We start from the raw sequence: 25,235 nt of genomic DNA, 5'->3' as shown, positions 1-25,235 counted from the left end.
GGTCTCCCCCCTCCCCTCAAGTTAAGAGTCTGGGCGTCATCCGTCACAGCACTCCCTCACTTAAATTCCACAAGTTGTGGAAGGTGAAGGTGGTCTGTCCCAACCAGGGCTGTGGGCTGCACCAACTAACTGGTGCGGGCCTGCATAAGAGGGCACAGCAGGTTCTGGATGTAGATCGGACCTACAACATGGTGGCAGAAACTTTAATCTGCAATAAATGTAGATCCTCCCATGTGTCATGGAGCCAGACTGTGCTCACACAGCTGGACCTGGCACATCGGTCAGAATTTAGGGTCATCCTTACACGAAAGTGAGTATTTTCTTTCTCGCCATGTCTTACACACAAGTTTGTACAATATTCTTACTGATATGTTTTCTATCTATATCCAAGGTACGCTTGTGATATAAGGGTGATCCGGCTTCTGCGGGACAGAGGACTGGGCAACAGTCCGACTCGTCTCCTGAAGCAGCTGAGGGAGAACCACACAGAAGAGTGGCTGAACCGAGTGGCACGGTACACCACGGAGTGTGTGGACTTCCTCCAGCGGCCAGGACTGTTGCCCACGGTCTTCCCTGAGCCTCCACCACCTGCTGTGGTGCCTAGCTGTAAGTGGCTGCTGTCAGTTTACAGCCAGGACATCCTGACGAGGATGGAGGACATCCAGGCCCGGATCACATCCGTTTACGGATCCATTTTAAAAATGGATTCCACAAAAAGGTTAATAAAAATATTTCTAAAACTGTCTGCTGACATTAGATATATTATATAATTGCAATCATCACAGAGGTCCTATACATTTTATGTGTTTCAGATCACAAAGAAGTTGGCAGGGACAGCAGAGGGGACAGCACTCTGGCTGACTTCAGTTGGCAATGAGCATGGCCAGATACTCATGAGTGTGTTGACCGCTCAGGAGGGAGAAGGCCTGGACCTGATGGCTGCAGGTCTAATGAGAAGATTCCAGGAGGCTGGTGTGGATCCCCCTGCGCTACGCTATGTTGATTGTGGTTGCTGCGCACAGTTGGTAGAGACAAAGCTGAGGGCCAGATTCAGTGGATGGCCAGACCTTGCCATCAGGCTGGATATGGCTGTTGGAAGGGCTGGACAGATGGAACCAGGACCGTGGTGCTGCAGCCCTCTCCTCTGGGTCATCTGCTCTCTGCAGTTACTCTGGTGACCTGCTTCACTGTGTGAACAGCAATTACCAGAGGCTGTTCAGCAGGAAGTTGGCACCAGAGTTCTGCCCAGCCTCCCGTTACACCAGTAAGCACACGTGAGCTCATGAGTGATGTCACTAAATATTTTATTAATTTATGAATGAATTATTGTTATTTCAGGAGAGCTCATCGGGATGCAGTATCTCTTCAGGCAGACTGGCCAGGCACTGCAAGATATGCACCCGGATTCAGCTCAGCAAATCGAAGAGCATGATGTGGTGGACAGCATGGAGGAAGAGGAGGGTTTCTCTGACCTCCCAGAAGATCTGACAGTAGTTGAGGTCCTTGAGCCCTCTCTACCTCCTACTGCCACTGACCAAATTTTTATCTAAAATGTTTAATCATTTGCACAGGTTGTTGATGACAAAAACAGGCCTGGGTACCAGCACGTGGACAGCCTTGGCGAGTACCTGGTGGAGCTTCGGGAGCAGACAGCCCTCTTTTTAAACCCACAGCAAACTGACACCATCATCTCCCTGTGGCAGAACCTGCAGGACTATGACAAACAGCAGGTGGTTTATGCTGCATGGCACCAGGGCAGACTGTTGAGAGGCCGATTTAGAACACCTAAGAAGCCCTCAACAACCCCTGGTGTGGAGAGTATCACGCAAGTAGCGTTCCTGCTCAGTGGCCTGACTGCTGCCGGCTGTTTGAGAACATTTTCATAAGGTTGTGCAACCTGCATCCAAGCCCCTTGAAACGTGGTAAGAAGACTGATTCGAGGTGGTCTTTCATTCTTAGGGACTACCATCGAATCAGACAGATTGTCACTGGCAATGCGCTTGTGATGCAGGATACAGACATTCAACTGGTTGAGGTGAACCAGAACACCCTCATCCAGTGGCACAACCGGAGGCAAAAAGGACTGGAGCTCTCCGTGAGGCGACAGGGCACTGTCCTGCCTACAGCCCTCCCAGTGTCCACACAGCCTCTTCAGGAGGCGAGAGTGCGCCCGGCGGAGCCCATGCAAGCACGGGAGGAGCTCCAGTACCAGCTGCCTCAGTGCAGCAGGCCAGGCACAGCAAAGAGCAAAAAGGAAGCTCTTTGCTATAGCCCCAGCACCTTAGCTTTCGCCAGCTGGGGTGCATCAATGGGTACCGGTGACCTTTATGCACGGTCGTCCCCTTGTCACCCGTACGGTCAGCGTGGATGAAAGCGCTGAAACCGGCCACAGCCAGTACTGGGGCAAAGTATTCTGTCTGAGTACAGAACACTTGTCAAAGGAGCAGTGGCTGGAAGAAGCAAAAAATAATAATTTGTAAATAGTCAAAAGGGAATAATTTGTTGTAAATAGTTAAATATTTCTATATAAGAGTTGTTTTTCTGTTAATATATTGGTTTGTTAATTTACCAAAGTATTTCTATTTTCTAGTGGGAAATAAAACTTGACAATCAAGTGGGTTTTTTGACAGTATGCTGATGTTTCCAAGGTCATCAGTTCAAATCCCTCCTGCGGTCATCCAAAAAACACTTTTCTCAGACAGCCAGGAATATATAAATATGGGCACAATAACCCCCTTTCTCTTTCCTTCTCCCCCCCCCCCCCCTTTCCTCTCTTCATCAATTTTGGACTATTGTTCCCCAGCTTCTTGGATTTCTGTGATGGGATCTGAAACCATCAGATCAGCAAGTGTAGCTTCCCATCTCCCCAAAAAAAAAAAAAAATAAAATAAAAAAAAATCCCTCATCTGCATCTTTTGGCTCCTCAACATCCAACTCCTCCAGCAACTGGGATGTCTCCTCAGAATTGGGGTGCATGTCTTGTAGAGGTTCATTATTCTGCCTCAGCAAGTACTGCACCCCAATGAGTTCCCCTGAGAAATTACATCAGGAAATTTTGAACAGAACCATCCCAAACTCACACACTGCACACAGGCATATTCGACACTACCTGTATAGTTTGCAGGTGGTGAAAACCCTGGAAAAGGCTTACTGCCAAACACCTTCTCGTAGTTGCTGTTCACACAACGCGCACGTACACAGGGGAGTTGGTTCAAATTTGAAGGTTCAGCTGTGACAGCAGCGGCCCGGTCTTGATTCCAGGGACTGAGTCCTTCCAAAAAGGTAGATGTGGCAGTTCAGCAGGTTCACACTGTTCCCTTGAAAAGTAAAGGAAGCAAAGTGTAAGAGATTCCTGATAAATGTGAAGTGAAGAGTTTTACACAAACACTATAAGGTAATGGTTAGAACCCAAAATCACTGTGGCCCATAGGCCAACAAATTCTTTTATCATTGGTAAAACATTTAGCACAAACCTGGAATGAATCAATCCAAATAGCAGTGAAACGATTCCAGAGATGTGGAAACACTGGCACAGTGAAATGTAATACCACTCCTCCCTTTCTAGTGCCCCCAGTCTCCGTGTATGATGCACCACCAGGAGGGTCCTGGATGCACCTCACATGCTGCCTTTGGATGCACCAGATGTGCTGCATCCTGACAGTGTCAAGAGGAACACGCAGTGCATCCTTCCCCTTGCCGCTCATGAGCTCCGTAAGCAGCTGATCAAGGGCTGTTTCCCAAACCAAACACACTGGTTCCCTATTCACTACATGGGGGACATGGATTGAGTGAACTATGTAGTGCACTCAATTTAACGTTAGTATTTGGACAACGGCGTCATTTAATTACGAACTGGTCGCCGGGAAAAGTGGCCAGGTCCATTTAATTGTTTTAACCCATCAGAAATACATTCAGCGGTCATTTTATTAAAATGCAATATTTTACCCTATACAATGAAATATTGTCAATACTACCTAAAATAATTAGTGTCCTTTGACATTTAAGCCAAGACGTGATGGCACATTCAAGTCATATTCTGCTGTCGTGAACACATTTAATATAGCCATTTTCATCAAAAAAATAAAAATTCAGGTTTGGCTCTGCAGCTCACATGTTTTCTACCAAAGCTTGATCTTTCAAATTTAATACAAAACATATCAAAATCAAAAGCCTTGGAAAGAGGCAAAATGTTGCATCATGTCATAAGATGTTTTTATGTTTCAAGAACATTTGGAGTAAGTAACTTTGACTAAAAGACACTTAATGACAGTATGTAAATTTACCATTGAAGTAGTTATCCTCCACCTTGTTGAAGCAGTTGAGACATCAGTAGAGCTGACTGGACTTCCCTGTGGAGGAGGAAGAGTGATGTGTCACCCGCATGGGCCGTTTCTGGAACAACAGAGGGTACCTGAAACATACAGCGCACCCAATGAGTCAGTCAGACATACGCAAGTTAGACTTAAATAAGTGCAAGAAAATGATTGAGGCTTAATTTACCACAGAACATGCATGCAGGATTTGACACTGGTGAATCACCAGTGGATGCAGGTGTGCTCTGGCCAACAATGCATGTTGAGGCAGCAGCAGCAGGGGGAAGCTGAAGAGTGACAGAAACCATCAAGAAATCATTTGCCCAGCACTAGTACATGTAAATTAAGTGATCAAAAGAGTGAAATACTGCAAATACTATTAACACTAATACATAGCAACAATTGTCTTGCAGGTAATTATAATTGAACAGTTATTTTATTGAAACATCACCACTGTGCCCAATTAGTGCCTGTGGGATCTTTATTTTAAAGCTATAAACTACATTAGGGTGATTTGGTTAGTTGAAGATTACAAAACCCAGAATAATATTACCTCATGATACATGTAATGCCATTCAGGTGAGGAACAGACTATTTATCTTCATGACCCACTGACAGAGCCCAACCAATCCAGTTTAAGTTCAACCAATGTATTTAATATGAAATCAAACACTGCAGCCCTCCCAGAAAAAACACATGACCAAGTAGTCAAAAGTGACACTTACGCTGTGATATAATAGCAAGCGTTTCATCCAAGCCCCCGCGACCACAAGCAGGGCCGTTCTGCCTACGGAGGCAGAAAATTTCCAGGCCTTGTAGGTCTCTGGTAATGAAGCCTTCTCTGATTACTGAAGAAGTGAAATGAGTGTAACTGTTACGGGCGAGTTAAGAGGCCAGGACCCACATGCAGAGTGCAAAACAAAAGGTTCTTTACTGACAAAAATCCAAACGATCGAACCAAGTAACAACAAAAACTCTAAGAAAGTAGCAACAGAGAAGCGAACGAAAAACCACCATAAAATGGGGGAAAAAACCGTCGAGGAAAAGTACAACGGAAAGCCGTGACTAGGCACTGAAAAACTTACTACTTGAGAGAATAAGCGAGGCGAAGGGCTGGTGATCTCTGGGAGCTGGAGATAGGTACTGAAGCATGAGCAACAATCCGGCACAGGAGACAAAGAGGGGAGAGCTTAGGTAGGAGCCAATTTAGGCGGAACGAGCTGCAGGTGCGCCAGAGGCTCAGCGCCCTCGGAGATCGGCCCGCCCCTAAATGCCGCTCGCGCATTAGAGGAGGAGGTGAGAAGTCTGAGTGACAACCAGAAAAGCGAACCACAACAGTAAGAGTCTCATGGAATACTGGAAACTGAATAATACAAGAACGCTTTTGTGGTTTCAAGCTGTTTTAATATCTGGTTTATTGTACAACACTTTAGTAGTCAGTAGACAACATTCACATGTAGACAGAATAACAGAAATGGCCAAATTAGAAAATTTAAAATGGAAATAGTTCCAGGAGATCCCATGGACTGTTGACAGAATGTTGACAGTTGTTCCATGAAAGGGGCTCTTCTCCTTGCTGTCAAATCGTCCTGAATGCTGATAAGTTGTTTTTGACAGATTACTTGTTTTTGGCTGTCATAGAGAACCTCTTCTTGATCAGATCTGTCATCAATACTTCCTTCCTCATTATGAGCGTTCTTCCTTTTACCGCCTACATTTTTAATCGATACAGAATCAAAGGGTAGATGATGCTCAACCCTGGCTCGTTTGGTCCCATCAGCTCCACTACAAACTAGATTCCTCTTGCGGTTTGACCCCCTGATGTGGTCTTTCTTGCTCAGGTTCACAGCAGAGGTAGCATGAGCTGACAGTTTGGCTCTTTTTGGAGCCTGAGAAATCTCACCGGTAACTTTGTTTTCAAGTTGTCGTTTTCTGTCCGATTTAGGGTGAGTCACCGCCATGGACTCTGGACTGGGCTGTGGGCTCACCGTGTTTGTTTTGCCAGTAGATGGTGCTGGGTAAGCACACCTGGACTCATCACAGGACTGACCTCTGCAGAAAAAATACAAAACATTTCATAAATGACTTCATGTAAAATATTATCTTTGAGGTTTGGAGGTCAACGCTGCAACAATTAACTTACGAGGTTCTCAGGGGGACAAGAAGGGTGACAAATTTATGCTTTAGAGCTTCAGAAGGTGTAAGCCTTCCGGTAGGATCAAGCTGAAGCATCTTCTTCAGTATGTTTACAAAAAGGAGGATATCCCTCTTTTCTCCACCTTCCTTTAAGTCCTGGAATGACAAATAAAACAAATTAAAATTACAGCTCGGAAGTCACCAGAAGGCAGCTGGAACAGGCTCCAGCCTGCCCCCACAGGGAAGCAGTAATAGAAGATAGATGGAGGAACAAGAAAGGCCATTCAGGTGTTCAGTAAGATACCTTGAAAACACGAACCTGTCTGAGGTCATCCAGAGAAGATATTTTTCCTTCTCTTGATCCTGCGCAGCTCTTGTTCAGTTTTGTAATTTTCCTTTGTCAACAGGGCAGAAGAGTTTGGAGGTGAAAACAAGTAAAGTATTGGTATTAAAACATTTTTGTGTTTGTGCACCGTTCACAAACACAAAAATGTTTAAATACCAATACCTTGAGTTTCCAGGAACCTTGAGAATCTTCCTCAAAGTAAAGTTGAGTTTTCACACCAGCATTGAGCTGCATGTCTGATGGTTGACCCTATGTCTTCAGCATGTAGTTCATCTGTAAGTGAAACAAAATGTTGATTTCGAATTTTCAAAGCTTCAAAATAATTTGATGAAAACTATCAATAAACCGCAAAACCCCCGAAACTTAATAAAATAAATGAAACCATGTGCAATAAACAGAAACGGGAAAATAGCAAGTACTTGCCATCTCCTTCTCCATTTTTCCAGGATACAGTCTGACACCAAGGTACAGCCAAGCAGCCCAGGGACCACATGTCTATAGCCTCTGTCAGGGGCAGACCCAGCATGACCTCTGGAGCCCTGCAAGGTCAAATGGTGACAGGAATGAGGCTGTTTGCCCCAAAACTTAATCACTCATCTGCTGAATTTAAAACATGCTCTAGTTAGTGACCTGTAATTACACTTCTGTATGGTTGAGCCCTGTGGGACATATGACACCTCATGGGCCAGCCCAAAGTCTATTAGCTTGACTCGGAAAGGCTCTTTTTCATGATTAACCAGCATCACATTAGGCAGACTGATGTCACAGTGCATCACTCCAATGGACTTTAAGGTTTCCAGTGGAGCCGCCAGCTGTGAAGGCATGAGGTGATGGTAAGACAGGAACGATGGGTAGATTCTATTAATAATGATTAAAGGAGATAGGAACACAGTAGTAAATACCTGCTGGACAATCATGCTGATTGCCTTCAGCAGGAGATGGTGAAAAGGTCGCTGCTTGACAAAGCCATACAGACTCCTGTCCAGGTGTTCAAACACAAGGAAGTTGAATCCCGTCAGTAAACGTTGTGTAAAACCGCACTATGTTGCACTTGTCAACGTCCAACTTTTGCAGTTTATTAAGGGTTGTTACCTGTGGAAACAGGTTTTCATTTGATTAAACCCTGTGCATAGGGTGGGTGGGTGATGGTGGGGGAGATTCCATACAGTGACTGCCACTCACCTCTCGCATCATTTGGTTTTTCAAGATTTGTTTTTATTAATCATTTTGACAGCAACCTTTTTGTTGTCTCTCATCCTGCATTTGGCAACAATGCCAAATGAGCCCTCTCCAAGAATGGACTGCACCAGGTAAGTGGTGGACTTAGAGTAAAGCAGGTTTCCAGGAACCAAGTGGCTTCCTCCTGTGGGTTGAGCAGATGGTATGTTCGACATATCTGTGAGGAGAGCAGCATAGGGATGTTAGCCACATTATTAAGATTGGCAGAAACAAATGCAGCCAGGTTCTGCTTAATAGCAGCTTTAATATTTATCATATGTTCATGTATTGATGTCATGCATACACCATAAAAACAAAGAGAATAGGAACAAGCTTGTGTGCATTAAATGAAGGGGCTGATTACAGGGTGTCCTTTTGTAAATTATCAAGAGGATCTCACTACCAAGACGTTAAACCAACCTCAAGCTTGCATTAGCCCCAGATCACAAATACGTTCAATGAATATGATTATAGTCTGAATTTCCAATAATGCTGTTGGTGATAACTAAGTATAGAAAGTATCTTTGATTTGATGATGAAAGGCATAACTTAGAAGAGAAAGTAGCTTTAATGTTTATTTGATCTCTTTTTTTCATGTTATAAAGAGAATAGGAATTATATTGTAACCTTTTAGAAGATTGTGTACCAGCTGCTGTCCCTTTGTGTTGATATCTGTATATAAAATAACTCCAAATGCTATGAACGGATTTAAATGAAATTTTCAGGAATTGTTGATAATTGGCCAAAGAACATATTTTAGTGATCTTCCAGATTCTGGTGGGACTTTGACCTTCCAAAGATCAATGCCAATGGGCTTTGATCAAAGGTAAACCTACACTATACATTATTATATAGAGAGACTTGTGACATCACAGAGTTGCTCTAAATCAAATGCAATAAACTCAGTTATGGCACATAGCTGACTTTCAAAATAAAAGCCATGGCAGCTCCTTTACGGAATAAATTTGTCTGTTTTATTTTGAAGTACAGGCAAGTGCAGCTCACATTTAAAGTTCCCATGAGATGATGTATTTGGAGGCTTTCGAATAGGCCTTCGTGATCTCTGAATACTCCGTCTGAGGTCTCGACCCAAATTTACCCATGGTGCAGAATTATTGCCACTGCAAGCCAGTTCCACAATAAGTCTTTCTTGTGACGTGCAAATTACTTGTCTGCAGCTTTTAATGCGAATAAGGAGAGAGGCGGTGTGCAGGGTGGTGTATGGAGGTGTGGTCTTGTGCAAAAACTCCGGGGGTGGGTGGGGGTTCTGCAGGGAGGTGGCCGGCCTATGCAAATCAGTTCTGTAAAGACAAGACTGAGCAGCCTGTTTTATCATCATTATTTTTTATATCATTTCTCCCGAATGATATAATTGGCCATTTCGTATGTGTCGCTAAACACTCACCATGTCAGTATTGTTTATTTGCCGCTTTCTACTAAGAGATGAACGAACAGCGGTTCTGCGCAATTTAATAAGCGGGGAAAAAAAACAAGGAGGCGGGATCAACCTGCTGGTCGTCAAAAATTGAGCGCTGTAATTGGTCAGTGAGGGGAATTTAGACGAAGGGGGAAGAATCCACCAATCATATTGAGGTCCGAAATTCGTAGCTCCGGTGATTGGCTGATCCCATCAAAATGCTGTCAAAATCTTTGCGGACGATCCCGGCGTTCCGGATTGAAGATGGGGAAGAAGGGGGGAGAGAAAAAAGGAGAAAAAGTGGAAAAGAAGAGATAAAGGGGGCTTTAGTGCCCATATTTATATATTCCTGGCTGTCTGATGAGAAATATGTATTTTTAATCTTTGTTTTATTTCTTTGGACGGCCACGGGAGGGATTTAAACCGGTGACCTTGGAAACATCAGCATACTGTTAAAAAAAAAACACTTTTGATTGTCAAGGAGTTTCATTTCCCTCCAGAAAATGGGAAAATAGAAATACTTTTGTAAAAAAAAAAAAATATATATTAACAGAACAGTTATTGTATAAAAATATTACTATTTACAACAAATTATTTCCAAATGACTATTTACAAATTGTTTTGACTTTTTTTTCCAGTTCTTCCAGCCACTGCTCCTTTGACAAGTGTTCTGTACTGGGACAGAACACTTTGCCCCGTACTGGGACAGAACACTTTGCCCCGGTACTGGCTGTGGCCGGGTTTCAGCGTTACGGAACTCCCCACATCTTTTGCATTTATTTCCGCTGTCTGTACACTTATACGGCCTCTTTGATGGAAGAATGATGGCAGAACCTGGGATGATGAGGGGACCCTGCATAAAAGGTCACCGGTAGAACCTATTGAAGCACCCCAGCTGGTGGCAAAAGCTGAGGTACCACAAAAGGTACTGGTGTAGGTACTGGTGCTGGGGCTATAGCAAAGAGCTTCCTTTTTGCTCTTTGCTGTGCCTGGCCTGCCATACTGAGAGGCAGCTGGTACTGGAGCTCCTCCCGTGCTTACATGGGCTCCGCAGGGAGCACTCTTGCCTCCTGAAGAGGCTGTGTGGACACTGGGAGGGCTGTAGGCAGGACAGCGCCCTGCAGCCTCATGGAGAGCTCCAGTCCTTTTTGCCTTCGGTTGTGCCACTGGATGAGGGTGTTCTGGTTCACCTCAACCAGTTGAATGTCTGTATCCTGCATCACAAGCGCATTGCCAGTGACAATCTGTCTGATTCGATGGTAGTCCCTCAGAATTATAGACCACCTCGAATCAGTCTTCTTGCCACGTTGCAAGGGGCTTGGATGCAGGTTGCACAACCTTATGAAAATGTTCTCAACCAGCCGGCAGCAGTCAGGCCGCTGGGCAGGAACGCTACTTGCCCCCAGCGTACAGCGAGTGATGCTCTCCACACCAGGGGTTGTTGAGGGCTTCTTTTGTGTTCTAAATCGGCCTCTCAACAGTCTGCCCTGGTGCCGTGCAGCATAAACCACCTGCTGTTTATCATAGTCCTGCAGGTTCTGCCACAGGGAGATGATGCTGTCGGTCTGCTGCCGGTTTAAAAAGAGGGCTGTCTGCTCCCGAAGCTCCACCAGGTACTCGCCAAGGCTGTCCACGTGCTGGTACCCAGGCCTGTTTTTGTCATCAACAACCTGTGCAAATGATAAAACATTTTAGATAAGAATATAAAGCCTTCACTGACACTGAACATTGACAATATGTTACGTGACTGTATAAACATAATGTTTTTAAAAATTGTACAGAGCTATACTCATACATTCTAAATAGCATTCTGTCACCTACCACATCTTCAGCTACAGATGTAGTAGCTGGAGCGCTGGTATGCAGCACAGATGGGTTGGCAGCCACTGATGACCTGGGTGCTGTGGCGCTTGGAGCTGCCGGTGTGGAAGGCCTGGGAGCTGTGATGGTGGGTGTCCAGGGTGCCGGGGACGAGACAACTGATGTGGCCACAGTGGCAATAGGAGGTATAGAGGGCTCAAGGACCTCGACTACTGTCGGATCTTGTGGGAGGTCAGAGAAACCCTCCTCTTCCTCCACGCTGTCCACCACATCATGCTCTTCAATTAGCTGAACCGTCTCCTCTGAATCGGGGTGCATATCTTGCAGTGCCTGGCCAGTCTGCCTGAAGAGAAACAGCATCCTGATGAGCTCTCCTGAAATAACAATGATTCATACACCGTCAGAAAAATTAATAAAATATTTGAATATTTAGGGACATCACTCGTGAGCTCATGTGTGCTTACCGGTGTAACGGGGGTGTCACAGCTCCATTCTCCCAGTTCCCTCCTGTCCCTCTGCCTCAGTAATTTTCCACTCTACCTGCCAGCCACTCCCACCCCATCAGCTCAACTCCACTCACCTGCAAGCACAGCTGCAGCTTATTCCCAATCAGCCCTGCTTATTAGCCTCCCCTGCACTCTCACTCTTTGCCTGATTGTTCTTCAGCATTTCCATGCAAGAGTCTCCAGCACTTCTTACCTGCCTGACCTCCTGTTGCCCAACCGTTTTGCCTCTGACCTGCCTGCACCGGCTGTCTCCTGGTAAACTCACCAGCCTTCTGTCCCTGACCACGGCTTCTGCCTCAGCGTTTCTGGTTCCTGTCTGCTCACCTGGTCCTGACTTCTCCGCCTGGTCCCGACTTCGCTGCAGCTCATCCCCAGTCTGGGGAACTAGTGGTTAGCGAAGACTCGCGAAACACGAACATGTAACGGATCATGTAAACGTCACGTATAAAGTTGTTGGTAAACAAACACAACAACATGACAAAATTGAAAACAACGCTAGTTCTCCCGAATGATATAATCATCCATTTCGTGTGTGTCGCTAAACGCTCACCATGTCAATATTGTTTATTTGTCGCTTTCTGCTAAGAGATGAATGAACAGCGGTTGCGCGCAATTTAATGAGCGAAAAAAAACGAGGAGGCGGGATCAACCTGCCGGTTTTCAAAAATTGGGCGCTGTGATTGGTCAGCGAGGGGAATTCAACCGAAGGGGGAAGGATCCACCAAGGTCCGAAATTCGGCGCTGCGGTGATTAGCTGATCCCGTCAAAATGCTGTCAAAATCTTCCCGGATGATCCTGGCGCTGCGTTCGGGTTGCACCTCCTGGATAGAAGACGAAAAGTCTTCAAAGAGAAGAAACATAGTCCAGTTGACAGATGCAAATTTCTTGCAATTCCTTAGTGTCAAATTTCATTTCATTTTCACTTTCTATGTTGCTGCCCTATTTGCAAGGGCATATCTTTTCAAAACAAGAAGACAGACATGAATCAGACACTGTTTAGATGTTAAAATCTGCAAAGCAGACAGCTCACAGCTGGAGAATCATTCAAATGAAACATTTTCCACTCCAGGTAAGTGCTTCTGCTGCTGGTGGTGGTGGTTGTTGGGGGACTCAAAATAAAAGTAACATGGTGAGCAACAAACATGGTGGAGCAGCCAAGGTAGAATTGGAGGTTGTTCCTCCAGAGTTTTTGAGATGAGTAGGCTCCACCTTGCAGTAGAAACATGACGCTGCGAGAAGGCGAGGTGGATGGTCACTGTAACCAGATCAGACCTGTTACCTTCCTGTTTATACCAGCCTGCATGTGCAAAGTGTTTTGCAATAATCTGGTGTGAAGGGAGAAGTTGCCAAACAAACTGTGGGGAGAAGATCGATACCCTACGGAGGAAGCTCATTTCGGCCCGTGTACCCGTGATCTTGTTCTTTTGGTCATTACCCAAAGCTCATTACCATAGAGCAGGAGAGCTCAGAACCTGGGTTCCATGTCAGGATGGCCGAGCGGTCTAAGGCGCTGCGTTCAGGTCGCAGTCTCCTCTGGAGGCGTGGGTTCGAATCCCACTTCTGACATTTTAGTAGCTGTTGCAAGAAAAAAAGCCTGTATGAAAATTTCACAATAATATCGCGTATCCACTGGTTAATTGCTGCCTTTTAAATAATTCAGAAAGTCGAACAGCAAGAACAAATACATCAAATACAAATAAAAGAAGGAAGTATACAAAGCCTGAAGTTTCATCCAAGTGGAAAAAGAAAAACAGCAAATTTTTTGCTATTCCTCAGTGTCAAATTTCATTTTCACTTTCTATGTTGCTGCCATATTTGCAAGGGCATATCTTTTCAAAACAAGAAAACAGAGAAGACAGACATGAACCGGACACTGTTTAAATGTTAAAATCTGCAAAGCAGACAGCTCACAGCTGGAGAATCATTCAAATGAAACATTTTCCACTCCAGGTAAGTGCTTCTGCTGCTGGTGGTGGTGGTTGTTGGGGGACTCAAAATAAAAGTAACATGGTGAGCAACAAACATGGTGGAGCAGCCAAGGTAGAATTGGAGGTTGTTCCTCCAGAGTTTTGGAGGTGAGTAGGCTCCACCTTGCAGTAGAAACATGACGCTGCGAGAAGGCGAGGTGGATGGTCACTGTAACCAGATCAGACCTGTTACCTTCCTGTTTATACCAGCCTGCATGTGCAAAGTGTTTTGCAATAATCTGGTGTGAAGGGAGAAGTTGCCAAACAAACTGTGGGGAGAAGATCGATGAAAATGTTTTATATCTTCAATAATAATTGGTCTCAAAAATTTGGATTTGATAACTTAAAAAGTTCTCAAAAGTTGATAACTTTTTTCTGTACGCCAAGAGACGCATCCCTGTGTATGTCTGATGTTAGATGTCTGTGTAGATTCTCAATCATCCAGGTCATAATTATCTAAGGTGGTTTGCTTTGTCAACTGGACTTTTTTTTCTTCTCTTTTGAAGACGTTTCGCCTTCTATCCATAAGGCTTCTTCAGTTCTGAACTCGCTGGGGACAGAGCTTGAAAATATAGCCCTTGTGGACCATAAAGCCCTTGTGCTAATGATCTGGGTGGTCACCTGAGAGTCGTTGGCAGGGTCGTTCAACCTAGTTTCAGTTGGTGTGTCTCCCCTTTGTCTGCTGGCTCACATGGTGGTGAGTAACCAGGTCTCCTAAAATGGTGTGAACGTTTGGTTTGTTGTCGGAAGGAGTGGAGTACTGCATTGTATGTGGGTAATAGGAAGTGCCATAGCCCAGCATCTCTGTTTAATGATGGTTTTTCAGTACCCATACTTGGCTGTCCTCAAAGGAGTGCCCGCTCTCCTTTAGGTGTAAGTGGACTGCTGAGTCCTAACCTGAAGAGGTGGCACACAGTAGTAGCCACTGGTTCTCCACGGTCTGGCTCATGCTTTATTGTGTTTCTGATCAGACATGAAAGTGGGTAGACAAATATTACAGACCAACGTTGCAATTTTCAGTTCAAAATTGCTTGAAACTTAAACAAAGAATATTCAGAATGTATTCTGGAAAGTTTTACTCTTATAATTTACCAACAGCAAATGTGCACCTTGCTCCTTCTCACGACAGCTGGCGTGAAACACAAGCCTATATGTCACTGCAATTGACATGTGCAGTACAGCAATGATCCGCCAGATGGCAACCGCACCACATTAATAAGAATATGTCAGGCTGGCGTTTCCTGGACACGCCAGGAGATGTTGCAATTACTGTTGCGGTCTCTCGGTATGTCTCTGAGTTAAAGTTTGCTGCTATATAGCATTTGTCCAACAGAGCATCCATCCATCCATCCATCTTCTACCGCTTATCCGGGGTCGGGTCGCGGGGGCAGCAGCCTAAGAAGAGAAGCCCAGACTTCCCTCTCCCCAGCTACCTCTTCCAGCTCATCCGGAGGGATCCCCAGGCGTTCCCAGGCCAGTCGAGAGACATAGTCTCTCCAACGTGTCCTGTCCCGTGTACCCGTGATCTTGTTCTTTCGGTCATTACCCAAAGCTCATTACCATAGAGCAGGAGAGCTCAGAACCTGGGTTCAGGATGGCCGAGGGGTCTAAGGCGCTGCGTTCAGGTCGCAGTCTCCTCTGGAGGCGTGGGTTCGAATCCCACTTCTGACAGTTTAGTAGCTGTTGCAAGAAAAAAAGCCTCTATGAAAATTTCACAATAATATCACGTATCCACTGGTTAATTGCTGCCTTTTAAATAATTCAGAAAGTCGAACAGCAAGAGGCCAGTCGAGAGACATAGTCTCTCCAACGTGTCCTGGGTCTTCCCGGGGGTCTCCTACCAGAGGGACATGCCCTGAAGACCTCACCAGGGAGGCGTCCAGGGGTCATCCTAACTAGATGCCCAAGCCACCTCATCTGGCTCCTCTCAACGCGGAGGAGCAGCAGGTCTACTCCGAGTTCCTCCCAGATGGCAGAGCTTCTCACCCTATCTCTAAGGGAGAGCCCAGCCACCCTACGGAGGAAGCTCATTTCGGCCCGTGTACCCGTGATCTTGTTCTTTCGGTCATTACCCAAAGCTCATGACCATAGAGCAGGAGAGCTCAAAATCTGGGTTCCATGTCAGGATGGCCGAGCGGTCTAAGGCGCTGCGTTCAGGTCGCAGTCTCCTCTGGAGGCGTGGGTTCGAATCCCACTTCTGACATTTTAGTAGCTGTTGCAAGAAAAAAAGCCTCTATGAAAATTTCACAATAATATCACGTATCCACTGGTTAATTGCTGCCTTTTAAAGTCGAACAGCAAGAACAAATACATCAAATACAAATAAAAGAAGGAAGTATAGAAAGCCTGAAGTTTCATCCAAGTGGAAAAAGAAAAACAGCAAATTCTTTGCAATTCCTCAGTGTCAAATTTCATTTTCACTTTCTATGTTGCTGCCATATTTGCAAGGGCATATCTTTTCAAAACAAGAAAACAGAGAAGACAGACATGAATCGGACACTGTTTAAATGTTAAAATCTGCAAAGCAGACAGCTCACAGCTGGAGAATCATTCAAATGAAACATTTTCCACTCCAGGTAAGTGCTTCTGCTGCTGGTGGTGGTGGTTGTTGGGGGACTCAAAATAAAAGTAACATGGTGAGCAACAAACATGGTGGAGCAGCCAAGGTAGAATTGGAGGTTGTTCCTCCAGAGTTTTGGAGGTGAGTAGGCTCCACCTTGCAGTAGAAACATGACGCTGCGAGAAGGCGAGGTGGATGGTCACTGTAACCAGATCAGACCTGTTACCTTCCTGTTTATACCAGCCTGCCAGATTTGGAATAATCTGGTGTGAAGGGAGAAGTTGCCAAACAAACTGTGGGGAGAAGATCGATAAAAATGTTTTATATCTTCAATAATAATTGGTTTCAAAGTTGATAACTTACACTGGGCTAAACAAAAACTGTTTTGCAAAATTAGCTTTTTAAAATGAAGAATACTACATGAGTTATAATAATTCATGGTGAATTTGAAAAGCTTAAATCCAGAACATTCTTGTCCAAACAAATGGAGGAAGCCAATGCAGACTTTCTGAAAGAAATGTGGCTGGAATGAACCTATAAAGTGAAGATGATAAAAAAAACCATGAGCCCGTCCCATTATGAGCCAGGTTCAACAGCACTCCTTCTTAAACGGACATTGCAACAATAATTAATGAAGGTCTAAATTATTATTTTTTTTAAAACAAAACCTTACAACCCTGTAACATCAACAAATCCCAAAACAAATGTCAGAAAACACTCCCAGAACTGTGGAAAAGCCATAATATGACTTACGACGTGGCAAACAACATCTGTGCTGCCTCAGCTTCCTCAACACCCAGAGGGTTTGATTAAGTGAACGGTAGAGCTGCTAAATGCTGTTAAATCATGTTCCAAAGTTACGGGCAAGAGGAGGCTGCAGGGCCACCTGAAAGCACACATTTCCTTCTGGAGAGTCTCCCAGATGTGATACAAGCAAAAAAGCCATTGTGGCTTTCACACAGCAGAACTCACAGAGAGAAAGTGCTGAATATTATTTGGCCTTCAGGGTGGACAGTGTCAAAAAATTCAACTAATCCAAATCCATGCTTGCTTTCAGATGGGAAATCACTTGCAGTGAAATGAAAGCTGTGGCCAGTGCAGCTGGAAAGTTTCAAAGTTGCATTTTCTGCCCAAATAAAAGCTCCTGCGGCATCTGAATGTGCAGCGGAGCGTGTGGATTTGTCTCATGCATTTGAGGAAACAAATCAGGATGTGAAATAAACCGTGGGAAGCAAACAAAGACATTTTCAGATGTGTGCTGCGCAAATCATTCATCTGCAAAGACACAACCTGTCTCCAGAGATTGAGAAGTACCACAACGTCCCTCTACTGTCCCCAATCGAAGGAGACATTTTTATGTATGTCTGGGACAAACCAGCACTTTTCTGCCCTCGACACTTGTCCATCAGGGGACAAAAGCTTCCAACAGAGAAAAAATTTAAACCACTTCAGCAAATAGTATTCTTTAGTTTTACTCTAAATTAATCTTAAGAGAACTTCTAATGACAGAAGTTAGAGGAATAGCTTCATCAGGATTGATACTAGCTTCTACTTCTGGGTTAATGTCTACACTGCTGCAGCAGAACCTACAATTAAAACATGTTGTACAGAATGTTGGTAGTTGAACACAACCTGCCAAACCTCTCTGTCTTTGCAATTCAGTGAATCATTAGAAGAATCTACACACCTCATTGGACATACGCAGAGTCAAGGCAGGTACCAACACTAACCTGACATGGTTGAATAAATGTCTTTCTGAAGAGCTGTCATTACTGTCATTATTTTCTTTTAATAAAATTGTTCAGCAGAGAATGATCAGCAACATTGGACGTCAATACCAACAGATAAATCAGACAATTATGTGACATCCTGCATCTTATAATGTCCTCATGTAAATGAAACCTAATTGATTACAGAGGGAAGGGAAATGACTCATAATATGTCGAGACCTCAGAGTATTCAGAGATCACAAAGGCCTATTTAAAAGCCTCCAAATACATCATCCTTCTGGATAGAAGGCGAAACGTCTTCAAACAGAAGAAAAGCAGTCCAGTTGACACAGAATTCTACCTTGGGTTCCTTCTGTCCAACATTTCCGCAGTTTGTGGGGCGGTTGTCAGGGGACCCTGATTAGCTGAAACATCCAGATAAAATAGACTACCTGCATTTATAGACAGTGTTGTAATTTTCAGAGCAAAAATATTGCTTAAAATGCAAACAAAAAATAAAGAATATATTTTCGCGATGCCTTTATTGTTGTGGTTTCCACCTATTCTTATCTTTTGGCAGGGATTCTTTACCAGAACTGCTCTATAAAAAAAGAATCTACGCAGACATCTTACATCAGAGATAGCGACGGATAAGTCTCTTGGCGTACACAAATAATAATAATAATAATAATAATAATAATAATGTCAGAAGTGGGATTCGAACCCACGCCTCCAGAGGAGACTGCGACCTGAACGCAGCGCCTTAGACCGCTCGGCCATCCTGACTTTCTCGTTCTGCTACTTCCCTCTGGTGGCTAACATCTGTACTACACTAGGAAGTGTTCACAACAGCAAACATCAAGAGTAAAACATTCTGAATCTTCTTTTTTGGCATATCATAACTAAAATTATCTTTACATTTCTGGTATATCAAAAACGATGTCAGAAGTGGGATTCGAACACTTCCGTGTGCAGTACAGCATTGATCCACTAGAGAGCAATCACGCAACGCTTGTGGTTCAGTGCAACACTGCCCACAGAAGTGTGACATGCGTTGCAGCGCGTTTAACGTCAGCTGTAGCTGAAAACCACAACAGTCAAACTATCCAGAATACATTTGAATACTCTGAAAATTAGAGGAAAAAAGGCACCTCTTCCTTGTATTTCAAGTGCAAATGCGAAAACTCAGTTTTTCATGCAAACTTGATAAAAATAGTATAAGTGATCATTCAGCATCAACATTCAACAGACCATGACCTGAATGCCTAACGGTATTTGATTCATTAAAAAAAATATTATTTCATTCTCGAACATTGGTCAGTGCTTTCTACCTAACCTGAAACATATGATCTAGTCCAGTCAGCAGTATCATAAAATGTCTTCAAACATTACATTAGTGACAGCAGCATGCATGCACATCTTCCCTGTATTTCCAAAGAAAATGCAAAAGCTAGTCTATCCCTCCTGTTATGTTGTGACTTCAAGTCAGCTTTTGAGCTGGTCATGAATTCAGAAAATAATTCTGAAAATGAGAAATCCAACCCAAAATTAAGAGGCTATATTAAACGTGTGGTTGCATGTAACAAATGTTCCAATGTCCGCACAGCTGAAATCTTTATTTATGGTAAAGAATCACTGCTAAAATATAAGAAACTGAGCAGGTTAACAAATTTTAAAGCTAAACAGAGTGCTGCTGATCTTTGATCTCCTCGGAATTGTGTTCTTAGTCTTCAGGCATAGTCCAAAAGCTAATGTCAGAGGTGGGATTCGAACCCATGACCCCAGGGGAGACTGCGACCTGAACACAGGCAATCGAAAGGCAATTGCAAAAATATTTTCAATATTTTTTGTTTACATTTGTGATTGCCCTCTGGTGGATCAGCGCTGTACTACACACAGGAGTGTGACACGCAAAACGTATTTACATTTTAAGAGTAAATGAGTGACATGAGTGACAGCAAAATGCAATCACTTCTTCGCTGTATTTAATTTAAAAAAAACGAATCTAGTCTATTATGTCCGCCCTCTCCTTGCTGTAAACCACAATATTGTGACTCTCTGTTAACAGGTCGCCAAAACAATAATGCCAGAAGTGGGATTCGAACCCAGGCCTCCAGGAGAGACTGCGTCCTGCATGATTTTGACAGCGTTTATACAGGATCAGCCAATCACCGCAGCGTCGAACTTCATACCTCAATATGATTGGTGGATCCTTCCCCTTCGGCTAAATTCCCCTCGTTGACCAATCACAGCGCCCAATTATTGAAAACCGGCAGGTTGATCCCGCCTCCTCGTTTTTTTTCGCTCATTAAATTGCGCACAACCGCTGTTCGTTCATTTCTTAGCAGAAAGCGGCAAATAAACAATATTGACATGGTGAGCGTTTAGCGACACACACGAAATGGCCGATGATATATATTATTTGGGAGAACTAGCGTTGTTTTCGACTTTGTCATGTCGTGTTATATGTTCGTGTTTCGCGAGTCTTCGCTAGCCGCTAGTTGCTAATACGTCGACGGGTTTTTGCAAAACTACAATAGAGTCATCCACCGGCTAAAGTGTGCGCTTGTGACATATTTGCGGTGTGGAGTATTAACTCCTTTATTACGTTGTTGTGGCCTGTACTCCCCCACCCCCACCCCCACTGCTGCTACTACAGTGGAGCGACATTTTGATGGGGTGGAAGTCTATTTCACACTTACTTTACTGACAACGCTGTAGTTTCGTTACTTTATTAGCAGTAATGGTTCAGTAACATTATAGTTTGTATAAATTATTATATACAGTAGAGTGAGAGGAAAAAAGCTGCAGCCCTCTTTCATTCCATAAAGTTAAATACATGACATGCTGCTGATCTGAGCGTCAAATGTTCACACACTCTCATGCAGATGCCGTCGGTGGGTTCAGGGCATGACCCCTAATGTCTGCTCATACGTTTATGTTGATGGCATGCATTTAAATAATGTCTGTGTATTTATGTCATCAAAGGCAGCAGCAAAGAAATCACACAAGGCGATGGGAGACGGAGAGTGGATGTCTCGCCTTGGTCAGTTTGCCAGCACTGGGGTCTGGCCTGCAAGGGAGGGCAACAGGCCAGCCCCCCGACAAAGAAAATGGTTTGATTTGTATAAAAAGGTAAGTAGCTTATTAAATTATACTATTAATACTGATAGAAATTGGGCCCTATATTAATTCCAAGGATTTATAATTTCTAGGTTGAATAAATGTGGTATAATGTAAATTTGTAATTACTAAAAAAGAGAAGCAATCATTTAAGATGTATGAAAAACCTTTTAAGCAAATTACTGTTGTTTTCAGATTGAGAAGTGCCCAAAGATGTCCCATGGACAAAGATCCTTGTTCGGGGACATGATAAATTGCATCTGTGGGTTCCACGTACAGAAGGTAACAGTGTGTGTGTGTGTGTGCGTGCGTGCGTGAGTTCGTTTCAGTTTAGTTTATTTGTAAAGTGCAGTTAATGCAATGAGTTAAGTAATGATGCTTCTGCTCCGTCATGAAGGGACAGCCAGCTGCAGCAGCTGTCTCTCAAGCTCCTGCTCCTGCTCCTGCTCCTGCCCCTGCCCCTGCTCCTGCTCCTGCTCCTGCTCCTGCTCCTGCTCCTGCTCCTGCTCCTGCTCCTGCCCTGCAGCAAAGCCCTGCAGGCAGCGATGTCCGAGGGACACCAGTGTTGACCCTGGCAATGGTATTTGGATAGTTATTCACATTTAAAAATTGACAATAATCAGATTGCAGAAAATCAGATTCAAATGTGAGTGTCTTCTTTTCCTTTTGTCTACAGACTCCACCAGCTCCTGTCCACAGTTCCCCGTCTTCTTCAGGAGTGTCTGCCACTGTGTCTGTAAGTAATAGATTTAATTTAATGTTGTGTAGAGCATGAGATGTGGTTATTAACAGTGTCGGCTGTATTGTCGTTTTGTTGATTTGGTTCTGTTTTGTCTTTTGTATAGACTGCTGCCTCCAGCCCTCTTGAGTCCACTCTTGGGACGCCAGCAGGAAATCAGCTGCCCCGTTTATGGTCAGAGACCTTGCCGGTTGAAGACCATAAATGGATTTCTAAGCGGCTTTTCCGAACTGGACCCAAGGGAAAGCTGGAGCTTCAGGACCACCTAAAGCTCTGGTACTTCCCACCTCAGCCCAGCGGGGTGTATAATCAGGCTCCAGGTCCAGACCGCTTTTTTGCCCATCCACTTCTTGTCTGGATGCCATACAAGTTGTGGAAGGTGAAGGTGGTCTGTCCCAACCAGGGCTGTGGGCTGCACCAACTAACTGGTGCGGGCCTGCATAAGAGGGCACGGCAGGTTCTGGATGTAGATCGGACCTACAACATGGTGGCAGAAACTTTAATCTGCAATAAATGTAGATCCTCCCATGTGTCATGGAGCCAGACTGTGCTCACACAACTGGACCTGGCACATCGGTCAGAATTTAGGGTCATCCTTACACGAAAGTGAGTATTTTCTTTCTCGCCATGTCTTACACACAAGTTTGTACAATATTCTTACTGATATGTTTTCTATCTATATCCAAGGTACGCTTGTGATATAAGGGTGATCCGGCTTCTGCGGGACAGAGGACTGGGCAACAGTCCGACTCGTCTCCTGAAGCAGCTGAGGGAGAACCACACAGAAGAGTGGCTGAACCGAGTGGCACGGTACACCACGGAGTGTGTGGACTTCCTCCAGCGGCCAGGACTGTTGCCCACGGTCTTCCCTGAGCCTCCACAACCTGCTGTGGTGCCTAGCTGTAAGTGGCTGCTGTCAGTTTACAGCCAGGACATCCTGACGAGGATGGAGGACATCCAGGCCCGGATCACATCCGTTTACGGATCCATTTTAAAAATGGATTCCACAAAAAAGGTTAATAAAAATATTTCTAAAAGTGTCTGCTGACATTAGATATATTATTATATAATTGCAATCATCACAGAGGTCCTATACATTTTATGTGTTTCAGATCACAAAGAAGTTGGCAGGGACAGCAAAGGGGACAGCACTCTGGCTGACTTCAGTTGGCAATGAGTATGGCCAGATACTCATGAGTGTGATGACCGCTCAGGAGGGAGCAGGCCTGGACCTGATGGCTGCAGGTCTAATGAGAAGATTCCAGGAGGCTGGTGTGGATCCCCCTGTGCTCCTCTATGTTGATTGTGGTTGCTGCGCCCAGTTGGGAGAGACAAAGCTGAGTGCCAGATTCAGTGGATGGCCAGAACTTGCCATCAGGCTGGATATCTGGCACTTTATGCGCCGACTCGCTGTGGGCTGCACAACCAATGCTCATCAGCTGTATCCGCTTTTTATGTCACGTCTATCGGCGTGCATATTTGAGTGGGATGCTGCTGATTTAGCTCGGTTGTGTGAAGCTAAAGAGCAGCAGTTCAGGGCGCAGGGCTCGTCTGTCCCTACTGGCGACATCCACAAGCATCTGTCGAGGGAGGAGCTGACTCTGCATTGCCGGAGAAGGACACGTGGGGAGGAGACCACCGTCCAGCTGGTGGAGGAGCTGCTACATACCTTGATGGGAAGCAGAGGCAATGACTCCCTTGGAGTTCCCCTGCTTGACAGCGAGAGGATGGAGCACATCTGGAGGGTCCAGAAGAAGCACGTAAAGTGCATCCAGGATCTGCCAGGTGTTGCTCTGTACATCAAGACAGGGGAGCTCTCAAAGGGAGGAGTGATTCTCCCCATTTATAGATGTGCAAGGGGCTCGACATCTCTGGAGTCTTTTCACCGCCACCACCTGAACCGGTTCATTCCAGGTGTGTGTCTGAGAGACTCGTGTGTTGTGTAATCTAAACCAATCCAATAACATTTTCATCATTTTAATTTTTTTACCATGCATTTCCAGGGACCTCTGCCAACAGTGTAAATTTTCAAATTTACCTGTTGGAAGGGCTGCACAGGTGGAACCAGGACCATGATGCTGCAGCCCTCTCCTCTGGGTCATCTGCTCTCCGCAGTTACTCTGGTGACCTGCTTCACTGTGTGAACAGCAATTACCAGAGGCTGTTCAGCAGGAAGTTGGTACCGGAGTTCTGCCCACCCTCCCGTTACACCGGTAAGCACACGTGAGCTCATGAGTGATGTCACTAAATATTCAAATATTTTATTAATTTTTCTGACGGTGTATGAATCATTGTTCTTTCAGGAGAGCTCATCGGGATGCAGTATCTCTTCAGGCAGACTGGCCAGGCACTGCAAGATATGCACCCCGATTCAGAGGAGACGGCTCAGCTTATTGAAGAGCATGATGTGGTGGACAGCGTGGAGGAAGAGGAGGGTTTCTCTGACCTCCCACAAGATCCGACAGTAGTCGAGGTCCTTGTGCCCTCTATACCTCCTACTGCCACTGTGGCCACATCAGTTGTCTCGTCCCCGGCACCCTGGACACCCACCATCACAGCACCCAGGTCATCAGTGGCTGCCAACCCATCTGTGCTGCATACCAGCGCTCCAGCTACTACATCTGTAGCTGCAGCTGAAGATGTGGTAGGTGACAGAATGCTATTTAGAATGTATGAGTATAGCTCTGTACAATTTTTAAAAACATTCCGTTTATACAGTCACGTAACTTATTGTCAATGTTCAGTGTCAGTGAAGGCTTTATATTCTTATCTAAAATGTTTAATCATTTGCACAGGTTGTTGATGACAATGCACCAAGAGCAAAAAGGAAGCTCTTTGTTATAGCACCAGCACCTGCACCTGCACCAGCACCAGTACCTTTTGTGGTACCTCAGCTTTTGCCACCAGCTGGGGTGCTTCAATGGGTTCTTCCGGTGACCTTTATGCAGGGTCGTCCCCTCGTCACCCCAGGTTCTGCCACTCTTCCATCATCAAAGAGGCCGTATAACCGTACGGTCAGTGGAAATAAATGCAAAAGATGTGGGGAGTTCCGCAACGCTGAAACCGGCCACAGCCAGTACCGGGGCAAAGTGTTCTGTCCGAGTACAGAACACTTGTCAAAGGAGCAGTGGCTGGAAGAAATGAAAAAAACGTCAAAATAAATTGTACATAGTCATCTGGGAATGATTTTTGTTGTAAATAGTTGAATATTTTTATACAAAAATTGTTTTTCTGTTAATATATATTGGTTTGTTAATCTTTTTTACAAAAGTATTTCAATTTTCCCATTTTCTGGAGGGAAATAAAACTCTTTGACAATCAGAAGTGGGTTTTTTTTTTTTGACAGTATGCTGATGTTTCCAAGGTCACCGGTTCAAATC

General features: G+C 44.7%; 3 protein-coding genes, 1 long non-coding RNA gene and 4 other non-coding genes across 11 annotated transcripts; 5 read left to right on the top strand and 3 right to left on the bottom strand.

Moving 5' to 3' along the window:
• The first annotated feature begins 15 nt into the window (after positions 1-15).
• LOC115249096 (uncharacterized) lies at positions 16-25,169 on the top strand. The gene is made up of 7 exons (XM_029833410.1): positions 16-83; positions 22,235-22,461; positions 22,543-22,870; positions 22,968-23,769; positions 23,859-24,068; positions 24,159-24,499; positions 24,651-25,169. The coding sequence occupies exons 2-7, from the start codon at positions 22,340-22,342 to the stop codon at positions 25,014-25,016; spliced, it is 2,169 nt and encodes a 722-aa protein (XP_029689270.1). The 5' UTR covers positions 16-83; positions 22,235-22,339; the 3' UTR covers positions 25,017-25,169.
• Positions 2,423-5,569, bottom strand: LOC105419005 (uncharacterized). Of its 3 annotated transcripts, none has more exons than XR_003887814.1 (6): positions 5,399-5,569; positions 5,039-5,161; positions 4,501-4,600; positions 4,284-4,411; positions 3,198-3,317; positions 2,423-2,450 (listed from the first exon to the last, which is right to left on the bottom strand). It is a non-coding gene; the product is annotated as an uncharacterized lncRNA (long non-coding RNA). The 3 variants fall into 3 exon arrangements; XR_003887813.1 differs by lacking the exon at positions 2,423-2,450 and adding an exon at positions 2,776-3,032 and having other exon boundaries at positions 3,110-3,317; XR_965954.2 differs by lacking the exon at positions 2,423-2,450 and having other exon boundaries at positions 2,776-3,317.
• LOC115249122 (uncharacterized) lies at positions 9,914-11,761 on the bottom strand. Of its 2 annotated transcripts, XM_029833466.1 has the most exons (3): positions 11,716-11,761; positions 11,252-11,625; positions 9,914-11,100 (listed from the first exon to the last, which is right to left on the bottom strand). In XM_029833466.1, the coding sequence occupies exons 2-3, from the start codon at positions 11,609-11,611 to the stop codon at positions 10,468-10,470; spliced, it is 993 nt and encodes a 330-aa protein (XP_029689326.1). In that variant the 5' UTR covers positions 11,612-11,625; positions 11,716-11,761; the 3' UTR covers positions 9,914-10,467. The 2 variants fall into 2 exon arrangements, with proteins under 2 accessions (XP_029689326.1, XP_029689329.1); XM_029833469.1 differs by having other exon boundaries at positions 11,252-11,742.
• On the top strand, positions 13,241-13,323 carry trnal-cag (transfer RNA leucine (anticodon CAG)). Its single transcript has one exon. It is a non-coding gene; the product is annotated as a tRNA-Leu (tRNA).
• trnal-cag (transfer RNA leucine (anticodon CAG)) lies at positions 15,313-15,395 on the top strand. Its single transcript has one exon. It is a non-coding gene; the product is annotated as a tRNA-Leu (tRNA).
• trnal-cag (transfer RNA leucine (anticodon CAG)) lies at positions 15,845-15,927 on the top strand. Its single transcript has one exon. It is a non-coding gene; the product is annotated as a tRNA-Leu (tRNA).
• Positions 18,697-18,779, bottom strand: trnal-cag (transfer RNA leucine (anticodon CAG)). The gene has a single exon. It is a non-coding gene; the product is annotated as a tRNA-Leu (tRNA).
• LOC115249128 (ensconsin-like) lies at positions 20,420-21,730 on the top strand. The gene is made up of 3 exons (XM_029833488.1): positions 20,420-21,128; positions 21,312-21,398; positions 21,514-21,730. The coding sequence occupies exons 1-3, from the start codon at positions 20,904-20,906 to the stop codon at positions 21,706-21,708; spliced, it is 507 nt and encodes a 168-aa protein (XP_029689348.1). The 5' UTR covers positions 20,420-20,903; the 3' UTR covers positions 21,709-21,730.
• Positions 25,170-25,235: the final 66 nt, after the last annotated feature.

This window comes from Takifugu rubripes, chromosome 1 (assembly GCF_901000725.2).
Source record: "Takifugu rubripes chromosome 1, fTakRub1.2, whole genome shotgun sequence".
Classification (NCBI taxonomy): Eukaryota; Metazoa; Chordata; class Actinopteri; order Tetraodontiformes; family Tetraodontidae; genus Takifugu; species Takifugu rubripes.
The sequence above is the reverse complement of the archived record's forward strand: the minus strand, read 5'-3'. Positions and strand labels throughout refer to the sequence as shown.

What these genes read in the sequence shown, in the direction of transcription:
- LOC115249096 (XM_029833410.1), top strand. Translation starts at nt 22,340, where the DNA reads ATGGTGGCAGAAACTTTAATCTGCAATAAATGTAGATCCTCCCATGTG. An exon ending in CCTGAACCGGTTCATTCCAG is followed by an intron (nt 23,770 to 23,858) that starts GTGTGTGTCTGA and finishes ATGCATTTCCAG; the next exon opens with GGACCTCTGCCAACAGTGTA. An exon ending in TAGCTGCAGCTGAAGATGTG is followed by an intron (nt 24,500 to 24,650) that starts GTAGGTGACAGA and finishes TCATTTGCACAG; the next exon opens with GTTGTTGATGACAATGCACC.
- LOC115249122 (XM_029833466.1), bottom strand. Translation starts at nt 11,611, where the DNA reads ATGCTGTTTCTCTTCAGGCAGACTGGCCAGGCACTGCAAGATATGCAC. An exon ending in CATCTGTAGCTGAAGATGTG is followed by an intron (nt 11,101 to 11,251) that starts GTAGGTGACAGA and finishes TCATTTGCACAG; the next exon opens with GTTGTTGATGACAAAAACAG.
- LOC115249128 (XM_029833488.1), top strand. Translation starts at nt 20,904, where the DNA reads ATGACCCCTAATGTCTGCTCATACGTTTATGTTGATGGCATGCATTTA. An exon ending in GGTTTGATTTGTATAAAAAG is followed by an intron (nt 21,129 to 21,311) that starts GTAAGTAGCTTA and finishes TGTTGTTTTCAG; the next exon opens with ATTGAGAAGTGCCCAAAGAT. An exon ending in GTGGGTTCCACGTACAGAAG is followed by an intron (nt 21,399 to 21,513) that starts GTAACAGTGTGT and finishes TCCGTCATGAAG; the next exon opens with GGACAGCCAGCTGCAGCAGC.